The following is a 13,087-nucleotide window of genomic DNA, read 5'->3' as shown; positions in this document are numbered from 1 at the left end:
TATATTCACTTTTGAAAAATCATGAATTTTACCAAATTTTATTTTTAATTCTGATTCGGTCAAAATTTTTTATTAAATTCGAAAAAATTCGATTCGACCAAATAATTCGTGAATTATTTGGCCGAATTGATAACACTGGTTGGGATACCGATAATTCTTGAAAGTATCAAGGGTTTCAGCCTCACCCTGAATGGCAAAAGCAGGATCAGGATCAATCAGGGCCAATCGGGCCCGATCCCACCCGACTAGGCCAATCAGGGTGGGCCTGGGCTGATCCCGGCAGGGTTGGACCTAGGTTGAGGTTCTTGGGAAGGCCAGAGAGGTCCTTCCCTGAATTTTGACGTTGAATCCCCTGGCGATTGCAGTTACTCGGTTACTCCATAGCTTCTAATGGCGAATTCCCAAGTAAACTATGAAGTTTCGTGAGTCGTAAGTCGTAATTCGAGGGAGTTGGGAAAGATGATGGTCGATCTGGGAGCGTTCTCTGAGGAGAAATTCGATGCGAAGAAATGGATTAATGCGGCGAGCCAATCCAGGCACCCTCAGGATCCAGTGGAGAAGCACTTGGCAGATCTTGAGATGAAGTTGCAGATGATGTCCGAAGAGATCGCTGTCTCTCTCGAGGAGCAAAGCAGCTCCGCTCTTCTTCGAGTTCCCCGTGCTGGCCGCGATGTCATTCGCCTCCGTGATGAAGCCATTTCTCTTCGCAATTCCGTCTCCGGCATCCTTCTCAAGCTCAGAAAGGTGCCCACATTCATATTCACACTTTTTAATTTCATTACAAAAGATGTTCTTTTTTACTTGAATATTTATGATTTTTTGGTGCTTATCGTTTTAATTGGAAGAAACTATAGATCCTTAGGGGAAATCGATAGATTTCGATCGCATAACGGATGCATTCAAACAAGTTGCATTGAAATACGCCGTCTAAATACCACTTAGTAGTAGTATAGTGATGGCAAAGTTACTCAAAATGCTTTGGCAAACTTCGGAGATGGGAATCCATGGTGCCGAAGCAAATTCGTGGCCAATGAATTTTTCTAACTTAAATCTATAACTAAACGAATTTTTAAATTATATTTGTACAGTAAAATTGAATGCAATTGTTACATCTTATGCGTGTGACAGTTATATTGGGATGTATTCATATGGAGATCCTTCTATAGATCCGAGTTCATAATGCAGTCATGAGACTTGGAAGGTGGCACTTTATAATATTGACTTTATATGACAAACTAGTAAGCTGAGAATGACTAGTGTGAAATTGACTATGGTTTAGGGCACTGAATTCATGTTTTCAAATAACTAGAAGATTTGAAGAAAGGATATCAAACAATCAAATTGCATCTGGTAAAATGACTAAAACTAAGGTATAGAAATAGTAGTTTTCATTTATTTGCCTGATTCATTTCCATCTGTTGATGTCCTGTAACATTTGTTGGAATTCTCACTGAAGTGACCAGGTATTCTTGAACTTACACAGCTTAAGCATAAATGCCAGTAAATGTTTTTTCCGTTGTGGCTGGGCTATTCATTGTGGTGCAGGAGAGTCTGAGAACTCTTATCCGCAATAAAATTCAATAAAAATAAGAAATGTTGGTGAAACTGGTCAGGGTCTTTATATCCTTTTAATAATAATCTTTCGACTTAATAAAAGAAAATGAGTGTTGGTGATGTGGTCTAGTGGTTCAATCTCATCACTGAGAGGAAACTTTCACAATTTCAAGTGTGTTGTGGTCTAACAAGTTTTGAGGCAACTGTTCAGACGAACAATTGTTTCTTAGATATAACATGAGCAATCTACTGTGTCCAATCTTGTTCAGGTTTACTTTTCATTTTTGTTAAAACTTTGAATATGTATAGCAGGAATTGTCTCTCATTGTCTCGTTTGTGTGTGTATGATTTTATGGTTCTCTGACTTGATGATCTTTATCTGGGCTAAGCTGGACAGAGTTCTAACCGATGCTGCAGCTGTCACTACTCTTCCCCCCATCAAGACTATCTCACTAGACAATATTCAGACCATTGCCATCTGCTTATCAAAGTGCAACACCTTTCTACTTCTCCTAGGCCTTTTTTTTAGATTCATGAAGATGTGGACTGATCATCAGGATTTTTTACCCTTCATCAGCTCTATTTCTTACAAATGCTTTCCATACTAAATCGTATAGTTGCTGGGAATTATTGATAAAATAATGCTTCATTTTTCTCCTGTGAACTTGTTGGTTCTTGGCTTATTGATGATCGAGATCTGCGTTTGATCATAAAATTCATATTTAACAATATATATACATTTTTTATCTTCTTTACTTTCAACTACAGGCAGAGGGCTCCTCAGCTGAATCTGTAGCTGCCCTTGCAAAAGTTGATACAGTCAAGCAGAGAATGGAAGCTGCATATGAGACACTACAGGTTGTAATTGTTCTTGGTCTGGTTCCAGACATTCAGACTTAGTTAATTCAACCAATGGAACCTTTGTTTTCTTAATTATACTGATGCTACTTTTAATTTAAGAACAGGATGCTGCTGGGTTGACTCAATTAAGTGCTAGTGTGGAAGATGTGTTTGCCAGTGGTGATCTTCCTCGTGCTGCTGAAACTTTGGCTAATATGAGACACTGCTTATCTGCTGTTGGTGAGGTAATTTATTAGTTCTCATTAATGTATTTATTTGGTCTTCTTTAAGTTTCTTAAGTAAACTAATGTGTAATTCTTGTACCTTCAGGTTGCCGAGTTTGCTAATGTTAGGAAGCAGCTTGAAGTTTTGGAGGATAGGCTAGAAGGAATGGTTCAGCCTCGTCTTTATGACGCTTTATCCAATCGCAAGGTATTCTGCTACTTTTACCCACATCCCCTTTTTACTCCAAATTTGGTTGGCATGTACCCTAAGTTTTGGTGTTCTCCTCCAATTGCTGTCTCATAGATTGATGCTGTTCAAAATTTACGGAAAATCCTCATTCGGATTGGAAGGTTCAAGTCTTTGGAACTGCATTATACAAAAGTTCATCTAAAGCCAATAAAACAACTCTGGGAAGATTTCGACTCCAGGCAGCGAGCTAATAAGCTTGCAAGCGAAAAACACGGTGGTGAAAGGCTACCTAGTATTACTGACTCATCATCTGGTTTGTCCCCTATTTCTTTCTCCAGTTGGTTGCCGAGTTTCTATGATGAAGTTCTGCTCTACCTTGAACAAGAATGGAAGTGGTATGGCCGTGTCTTTGTCAGTTTTGCCTTTTCAATTTTCTTTTTTTTTTTATTTGAGGAAATTAAGATCTGATAAGTTTTGTCTGGCTTCTTTGCATGGTGATCTCTTTCTTAAATATTGCCAGGTTACATTCTCAGTCACAATATCTGAGACAAGTATAATCTTTTAGGAGTTTTGTTACAGGAATTTGGCAATTATTCCTGCCAATACTTATGATTTTTTTTGAAGGAGAAATAGGTAGGATCAACATACTTTCCTATCTTCTGAGTAAAAACTTAAGAAAAAAAGGTCCTCTATTTCGGGTCCCCACCACGCGCGCCGCGCCAAAAAAAAAAAAAAAAAAAAAAAGTTTCTGAGAATATATAACTTCTTTCTTTTCCCTGTAATGTTTGGAAACTGATACTTTTGGAAATCTAGACTTAGGATTTGCTACAACAGCTGTAATGAAATTGTCATGCACTAATCAGGATGAGATACTTGTTCTTTTGGGAGGTGTTAGGGCCAATACATGGGTTCATGCTGGTTCAATAATAAAGAAATAAGGTGAAATAGAGGATGATGTTGCACATAGAATTAGAGCATGACTGATGTAGTGGAGAGGTGCATCTCGAGCGTCGTGTGTGATTAATGCATTCCACTAAAAAATATATACTTATAGCCTTATAGGACAGCTACAAGACCCACAATATGTATGAGCTAAATGCGGAATTCATATGCAAGGCTTTTTATGCATGAATTCTGATTGGGTTAATCCAACCATTAGAATCATCAATCATCCAATATCTTGATCAGTAGTTCATCAATCCTAATATCAGGGCTTACCCCGGCATGACGGTCAGGTAGCTCCATTGCGACCTACTGGTCGCGGAATCTAGTTTAGAAACAGCCTCTCCACGAAGCAGGGGTTAGGCTGCATAGATTGTGACCTCCCCAGAGTCTCAGTGGCAGGAGCCTCATGCACTGGGTATGCCCTTTTTTTGTTCATCAACCCTAATTAGAAACTCGATTCCAGTTTGGTGCCATTCTGACCTGGTGATCTTGAGTTAATTGAAATTTCCCAGCCCTTTGTTCTTATATCAGTATTACAGTTGTGCAATTGATTTATCAAACTGTTAATGTATTGCTACTGAAGTTTTAGAATCTTTACATGATCGATTACTGATCATAGCTTACATTCTGATTTCTGTTTTGATCTGTCAAACTACTGTTTGGCCCTTTTCCTAGTACTAGGATTACCCTTTATTTGCTGATTTAACCACCAGATCGATCCCCAACTTTCAGAATTTATTCCCCCTCCCAAGTACTGAACTTGGTAGGAGTTTCAGACTCATTCCACTCTCTGATTTTGTTACCTGTGAGTTCTCTTAAATCTGGAAATTATTCTTTGTGAAAAGATCTTGTCTTGGTGCTGTTCTTTCCTTTCAATTACAATATTATATTACATACCAAACATATTTATCATTATATTCATTATATAATCTTCTCTATCCAGTTGTAACGAAACGCTTATTATTTATGACACATAATTTATTCTCATAAATGGTTTCTCATAAGATTATAAATACAAGTCGAAGTTATACCAAGAGAGCCTTAATTGATTTGGTTGAGTTGATACAGTGTTCATTCAGGTTTTTTCAGTTATGTATTGACCATAGTAGCCCTTGCAAATATGTAAATATCTTGATTGGTCCTGCAGCATTTGTGTGTGACTGGTGTTAAATGTGGAAGTATGCATAAGCTATCCCTTCTTAGCGCTTGGAACACACTGAACTGTTTAATGTTCTCAAATCTAACCATAGCCTGTTGGATATTATATTTATCTAAGCCTTAAAATCTCAGATCTCTGTCTGGTGAAGGCGAAAGCTTCAATCCATGATGCTGGCAATTCATGCTCATTCCTTATTGTTTATGAATCTTGTGATTTTTCATTTGCGTCTTCAATAAAGGTTGTGCTAATCTCCTATATTAATGTTCCCTGTGGACATGAACTACATTTTCTTTTCTTTCCCTAAAGGTATTGTTGTCAAATTGCAATTAGCATGCATTGACGGTGTTAAAGATTTGTTTATTAATTATGGAACCTAAGCTTTTAGCTTGGTACCCTACTACCTACAGGTGTATGACTGCATTTCCTGATGATTATAGAGCGCTTGTCCCAAAGCTACTGATTGAGACAATGGCAACGCTAAGTTCAAGCTTTGTTTCTCGTATCAACCTTGCAACTGGAGAGGTTGTTCCTGAGACAAGGACATTGGCTAAAGGTTGGATCTTAAACATGTTTTGGAGCATTTATTTTGATGTCAAACCTTGTTCTGGCTTGATATGATAGATGGTAGAACATGTCATATGTGATGTAACTTCATTTGCATTGTTGTTAACCATAAAGGGTTTTTGTAGCCCCCCTTAAATCTAGAGGGGCTTACATTACCTATTGTGGTACATCGTATATACTTATTTGGCCAAATCTAAATCAAAGAATATCATCTTCTTGGTCTAGTTTGATGGATTTTTGGGGTGATGGATGGAGCACAACACTGGGGGAGGGGGTCAACTGTTGATCAAATGATTGTCACTGTATAATTAGCTTTTTTTCCTGATGAGGAAATCCACAATCAAGTGCATGAATCAGGATACTATTAGAAGAGCTACCTGAAATTGGGACGGCTTAGTCCAGAAAAGAGTAAGTCACCTTACTGGTGAAAAATCAGTGTAAAAGTAAAAGAATGGTACAACGTGTGTGGGGTAGCATGAATAAAAAGAAAGTTTGTCTGATGGTCAACTCAAGAAAATGGAATAACAGAGGAAAATTCAGAGAATCATGTTGTGTCCCCTATTTGACACATTGAGGCTATGTAGAGCTTTTCTTAATTTGACAAATATAGTGTCGCCTTGAAAGTATCAAACTATCCGCGTTGCTAAGATGTTGTCTTGTTGATTTGAAATTCACTCTATTTCCCAATGTTGAGCTCCATGACATCCATCTGGAAAGGAGGCCATTAGTCAGCACATGGTGCAGCCCAAATGGTAGCTGCAGAATAAGTTGAAATTATCTCAAAGAATCCTTGTGCTATTGGTATGAGTTCCGACATCATTATTTCTGAGAAGCATTAAAGCAGAAATCCATGGCAATGGATGATCATGGACATTGGCCTAGCCGCTTGATATGATGATGGAAGTGAAACTGATTAACCAGTATGAACCACTATTAGATCTGCTGTAGTTGTATTGAATGCTGACGATGATCTAGTTGGTGAAGAGCTTGTGACTGGAGGCTCTGCAACAATAGTGGAACCATGGGGCAACGTATCATTAAACTGTTACAATGCAATGCATTAGAGGTCTCTAACTAGATACATGTTCCGCAATGGGTGGACTAAAAAGAACTAAAGCCTGAAAGAATAGACAATGACCAAACCCTTAAAGATCTCTGTAGGGTACCACAATTAATTCCACAATTAATTCTATACTCAATCAATGTATATGTGCAAACTCTGTTATCTATACATTTTATTTCAATGATTCATTTGCACATGTTGATTCTACAGCCTTTTCTATGCTTAATGGTATGTACTTTATTGGATTTATGATGTAAACTTGCTTGTGTCACTTGCATTTGTTATAGGAACCTTGTTAGTCCTTTGTGCCTTCCACCTAAAAAAAATCTTTTGTCCTGAAATGATATGAAAATTTGGTTAGGATTTCTATTTGTTGTTTGGTGATAATCTAAATATTGATTCATAAGTTTATTTTTCATCTTTAAACTGAATATTGTCTTCAACCATCTGATGGTGAAGCTTTCTGTTTATTCTTTTCCAGGTATACTGGATATCTTGCCTGGAGATATGACAAAAGGTACTAAGATTCAGACTAAGCATCTTGAGGCACTGATTGAACTGCACAATATGACTGGTGCTTTTGCGAGGAATATCCAGCACTTGTTTTCGGAATCTGATCTTCAGGTTTTATTAGACACGCTGAAGGCTGTCTATTCTCCTTATGAATCGTATAAACAGAGGTGAAGACATAAACCAAGCAGTGTCATCTATTTTGTTGATTTAGTTGCAATATTACCATGAGGTTCTTTTATGAACACTTAGAATGCTTGCCAGGTTCAATAGTTGTGTTCAGATAACCTGTTATTCCCTTCCATCTACAGAAAATTAAGTTATACAGTTGCACAGTTGTACCGTTATTTCTTAATCTCAACATGCGGTTCTTTTCTCTCTACTTGTTCTCAAAATGCAGCTAGGCACGCTTCCTGAGATTGACAAGTCCAGTGAATGATTACTATTCTGTACAATGATCTCTATTAATGATCTTACCATGGGGAGATGGGAAATCAGGGAATAAGAAGTGGATTGGAATGAAGAATACTGAAACTATTTTTTTAACCACTTCTGTTAACATCACTAATTACAACAAGAACATAGCCTTATCCCAACTAAATGGGGTCGGTTAATTACATTCTGATTAATACTTAAAGATCAAATTTTGCTTCTTAAAAATGTGACAATTTTTTCTGCTTCTTGTTAGCTTCTAGATGTGCGTAGGGACCATGGTTTCAGAAATTGGATCAGAATTGGGGGAATTGGCCATGAATGCTCTTCGATCTCCATTTGTGGCCATGTTTCCCCCATTCCCCCTTCTTTTAGTCAGTAAATATAAAACATTTCACTTGTAACAAAAAATCGAAAACCCTAAAAGGCCACAGATTTGTGAAAATATTTGCATCTTCCCGATTCCAATTTCAAGACAATTCATCATTGTTCCTAATAAATAGTATTGTGACAAATCATGCTGTTTTTCTTTAATTGGATAATCATGTTATATACTTTTTCTAGGTATGGGCAAATGGAGCGAGCCATTCTTTCTGCTGAAATTGCAGCACTAGATCTTAGAGGGGCTGTTGCTCGTGGTGTGGGTGCCCAAGGAATTGAACTCAGCGAAACAGTTCGAAGAATGGAGGAATCCATTCCACAGGTCATTGTGAATCTTGAAGCAGCCATAGAAAGGTGCATAAGCTTTACGGGAGGTTCTGAGGCAGATGAGCTTATTCTTGCAATTGATGATATCATGTTGCAGTATATTTCTGTGCTGCAAGAAACACTAAAATCCTTGAGAGCTGTATGCGGAGTAGATGTTACAAGTGATGGTGTTGGACAAAAGAAGGAAATGGGATCTGACAGAAAAGAAGGAATTCACAACTCACGTAAAGTTGATGCAATCTCAGATGAGGAGGAATGGTCCATGGTCCAAGGAGCATTGCAGATCCTTACTGTTGCCGACTGTCTAACCAGCAGATCCTCTGTCTTTGAAGCTTCCCTAAGAGCTACTCTTGCCCGGCTCAGCACAAGTTTATCACTTGCTTTATTTGGTTCAGATGCAGACCAGAACCAATCACATGTGTCTAGTGATGAGGGAAATGGGGAATTATCTATGGCGGGAAGGGCATCCTTGGATGTGGCAGCTTTGCGGCTTATTAATGTTCCTGAGAAATCTAGGAGACTCTTCAACCTATTAGATCAGGTATCCTGGGTCTTGGTATAATTTTTTATATATCTTGAAGTCCTAAATTATGCCGCCATGATGAGTTTATATCCTATGATTACATACGCAGTTTACCTTTTTGTGTCCATTTTTGTTGACAATAATATATATGTGTGTGTGTGTGTGTGTTATATGTATATATATACATATATATGTTATGTATATGTATAGATGTGCCCACGTGTATACTTCTGTAATTGTGCACTTTGATACTGGACCATAATCTATTTCTTTGCAATTTTATTTTAATTTTTGGTAAAAACTCCATCCTTAACAGGCCACCAAACTAAGTTGTCCCTGTCACATGGTGTAACTGATTTATGCCAAAATTTGAAAATTTATCGATCCTACTTATATTGGATCTGGTTTTACTCTCTCTCTCATACTGCTAGTCTGTGTTACTTAGGTTTGGCCTTTGAAACTTTTGTTTTGTGGTATACTCAATGCATCAGTCTCCATGCCTTCGGTTGACATCATTTTTCATTCTCTCATGCAGTCGAAAGATCCCCGGTTTCATGCACTTCCAGTTGCGTCTCAGAGAGTAGCAGCTTTTGCAGATACTGTTAATGAACTCGTGTATGATGTTCTCATATCTAAAGTAAGGCAACGCTTGAGCGATGTGTCCAGGTTGCCAATATGGTCTTCCGTAGAGGAGACTAGTGCTTTTCCTCTCCCAAGCTTTAGTGTCTACCCCCAGTCATATGTGACCAGCATTGGAGAATACCTCCTTACTCTACCTCAACAATTGGAGCCACTTGCGGAAGGCATCTCTAGCACTGACACCAACACTGATGAAGCCCAGTTCTTTGCAACTGAATGGATGTTCAAGGTGAGACCAGCTTCACCATTTCCACTCTCAAATTTTCTCTAGGAAATCCGATAAATATTCTAAGAGTATATGTATATTTGTTTAAAGGTTGCTGAGGGTGCCACAGCACTTTATGTGGAGCAATTACGAGGAATTCAGTACATAACTGATCGCGGAGCCCAACAGTTATCAGCCGATATTGAGTATCTGAGTAATGTACTATCAGCTCTGTCAATGCCAATTCCTCAATTCCTATCTACATATCATTCCTGCCTCTCAACCCCAAGAGACCAGCTCCGAGATCTCTTGAAATCAGATGCAGCGGCCCAGCTTGATCTTCCAACTGCACAGCTTGTGTGCAAGATTCGGCGTGTGACTCTAGATCAGTGATTAAATCATTCAACTTTTATGATATGCAGTTCGGGGAAATTGGTCTTCTTTCTCCAACCCATTGAATTGAATTTGACATATATCTGACTACAACTTTGTACAACATATTTGTAATCCAGGTACCATGTAACAAAGGCGTCCAATTTTTGTTTCGGGCAACTTGATCTATGGTGAATTCAAAAACATTTTTATGGCTGAAATATTGCTGCACTGCTAATCTTGTGTCCCTAATGAATAGCCTAATGCACTTGTGACTAGGATGTCATTAGAGCAGATTCTGAGAAATTGAAAACATTTTTTAATGGTGAGTCCTTAACTGAAAACATTTGATTGCAGCTGAATCTTATCTGATACAGAACAGAATGTCACCCGAACTCGATTGTCCAGTTTCTTCCAAACCTGGCCTGGATCGGTCAGAATCAGCCAGGTTGGATTAGGGTCAGCAGGAGGTATCTGATCCTAAATAAAGAATTTTACTTCCTCGTGTGAAGTTTTGAAGGCCTGAATCTGATTTGAGTTTGGCCGGTATGGACCATCGTAAGCCCATCCAAGCCTGATACCACACAGGCTTGGCCAGATGCGCAGTCTTCAGAAATCAGGATACACCCTTGCAGACTAGGACATGCTTACTCTCTTTTAAGTTACTCAGAGATACCAGCTCAACCCTACGGCTATTTGAGGTGCCACCTTGGCTTGGTTGCGAGGTCTTCAGCAACTTATAGCAATGGCTTAGACTAACATTAGGACTTTTTTCGGGAGTGGGTGGAGCGATCCGGCTGCGACTAGGGGTGCAAGCCCAGCCAGGTTGGGTTGGGCTTCTTAAAACCTTAGCCCAACTCTAAGTTCCCTTCACTGGGCCCAAACCTACCTTAACCCTAACTCAAGGTTGCAAAACTTCAACCTATGCCCAACCCTTCTGTGTTCAACACAACCCTTACCCACTCTGATTGGCCCTGATTTTTCAGGGTCAGGCCAAGATGAGCCTGATTGACCCTGACCTTGGTTTGCCATCAAGGGCCGGGATGACCCTGACCCTGGTTGCCATTAAGGGTGGGGTATACTCTTTTATTTTTGGGTAAAAAGCAAGAGATTTTTTTTTTTGTTAAAAAAAACGTGAGATCGGTGAGAAGATATATTAGGGGTTTTGAGGTGTTAATGACTCAATGTCAAACAATATCTAAAACTAGGTTGATATCAGGGTTAACATCAGGGGCCAAAAACCAGGGCCGGGTTGGGCCAAAATGAGGGCCAAAAGTCAGGGTAAAAATATTAGGGCTGGGTTCAGGGCGGGTTGGGCCGGCCAAAGACATCAACCCTTACTCGCCCTAACCCTGACTCAGGGTCAAAAATTTCAAGGTTAGGCCTGCCCTCAGGGCCAAAAATTTTGGGTCGACACTTGTTCAGGATCAGGGTGGGCCAAGGGAGGGTTTGGGCTGTTGGGCCAGACTTGCACCCCTAGCTGCGACGTAGCACTGCGTGGCATGGTGTGCAACGCACATTCAATGGATGGGAGCATCCAGACATGCACCCCAACACATGGGCACGTGGTCCCTCAGGGGTTCCCAACTGTTGAAAGTGTGCTACACACTGTGCTGTGCCATAGAATCCTATCCGTGAGTTGGGGGGGGGGGCATGGTTAGAGGTTTTGGTTTCTCCTTGTAGAGAGAGAAAGCTATGTGGAGATAGTAGGCACTACCTGACCCATTATAGAATGATTCTAGGTAACCATGACTCAGTTTTTCTTATTTTTTGGACTAAGTTTTCCTTCACCGATGGGTGAATGAATGAGACGGTACAGATGTGACACCATCACTCCCCATATCTCTCTCTCCACCTCCCACCCTTTGGTGTGAAAATTGTCAGTAGTTGCTACACCAGTGTAATGAGCATCGAATGGTTGGGAGTCCTTGGGGCGTGTGCCTAGATGCTCTCAATCGTCCGATGCTCATTGCACCTCATCACTCGCTACAGAAGACGTGGACTCCACCCCTTGTGTGTTATTGATGGGCCACGGTGAATGGAAGCCGTGGCCTTCGGAAAACTCGATCCTAATTTTTTTCTTTATAGGTTTTCCTAATCATCAATAAATACATTTCACTAGTTTATCTATGAAGGTGGAGCAGTTATTACTGATATAAAATATTTAAACAAATGTAAGAAAATCCTCAACCATGGGGATGTAGCTCAGATGGTAGAGCGCTCGCTTAGCATGCGAGAGGTACGGGGATCGATACCCCGCATCTCCATTTCTTTCTAGTATTTTTTCGTCTTCCTTCAAAATGAGGGAGACAGAATTGGTTTTTAGCACCAAACATTTCCCTGGCATGCAGCAGCATTCCAAACTTCAAGCTTTCTAATTCTAGGTTCCAATTTGGAAAACTACCCTTTTAAATTCCCTCTGAAATATTCTACTTGAAAAAACAGAAAGGTGATTTACATTAACCTCTCTTTGCCTATATTAACATCATCTTCTTAAAAATTCAAAAATTACATTTAAACCCATCCAAAAATGGAAAAGATGATTTTACCCTTCTTCTTCTTCTTTGTTTTGAGTTTAACCAAAATCGAAAACCAATCATTTCTGATAAGTTTCGATAATCTTGAATTTTTTGATTTCGATCACAAGTTTTTGAAATGGAAAAGATGATTTTACCCTTCTTCTTCTTCTTCTTTGTTTTGAGTTTAACCAAAATCGAAAACCAATCATTTCTGATCAGTTCCGATAGTCTTGAATTTTTTGATTTCGATCACAAACGGGTGATTGGTAGGTTCAATTCTAATTTCGTTACTAATCAAAATCTTATCAGAAATGATTGGTTTTCAATCACCCATTTGCGATCGAAATCAAAAAATTCAAGATTATCGAAAACTTATTAGAAATGATTGGTTTTTGATTTTCGTTAAACTCAAAACAAAGAAGAAGAAGAAGAATAACGGTAAAATCGTCTTTTTTATTTCAAAAAGATTTTTGGATTTTTAGGGGGATGATGTAATATAGGCAATCACTAGGGGAGGTTGATGTAAATCACCTGAAAAAGAAACTAAAGCCGAAGAATGGATATGCAGTATTAAGGGTGTTAATCGGTTCGGTTTCGGTTTAAACGGTGTGATCAATTCGATTCACATTTATTTGACTAA

The 13,087-nt window shown here is 39.1% G+C and overlaps 1 protein-coding gene and 1 non-coding gene across 2 annotated transcripts; both read left to right on the top strand.

Moving 5' to 3' along the window:
* Window positions 1-325: 325 nt before the first annotated feature.
* Window positions 326-10,149, top strand: LOC122081957 (conserved oligomeric Golgi complex subunit 7). The gene is made up of 10 exons (XM_042649395.1): window positions 326-744; window positions 2,323-2,412; window positions 2,520-2,639; window positions 2,725-2,826; window positions 2,923-3,203; window positions 5,320-5,465; window positions 7,021-7,219; window positions 8,046-8,730; window positions 9,248-9,580; window positions 9,668-10,149. The coding sequence occupies exons 1-10, from the start codon at window positions 460-462 to the stop codon at window positions 9,947-9,949; spliced, it is 2,523 nt and encodes an 840-aa protein (XP_042505329.1). The 5' UTR covers window positions 326-459; the 3' UTR covers window positions 9,950-10,149.
* A 1,973-nt stretch (window positions 10,150-12,122) lies between these two features.
* Window positions 12,123-12,195, top strand: TRNAA-AGC. The gene has a single exon. It is a non-coding gene; the product is annotated as a tRNA-Ala (tRNA).
* The last annotated feature ends 892 nt before the right edge of the window (window positions 12,196-13,087 follow it).

This window comes from Macadamia integrifolia, chromosome 6 (genome assembly GCF_013358625.1).
Source record: "Macadamia integrifolia cultivar HAES 741 chromosome 6, SCU_Mint_v3, whole genome shotgun sequence".
NCBI classification, from domain to species: Eukaryota; Viridiplantae; Streptophyta; class Magnoliopsida; order Proteales; family Proteaceae; genus Macadamia; species Macadamia integrifolia.
This window is presented reverse-complemented; position numbering and strand designations above follow the sequence as displayed.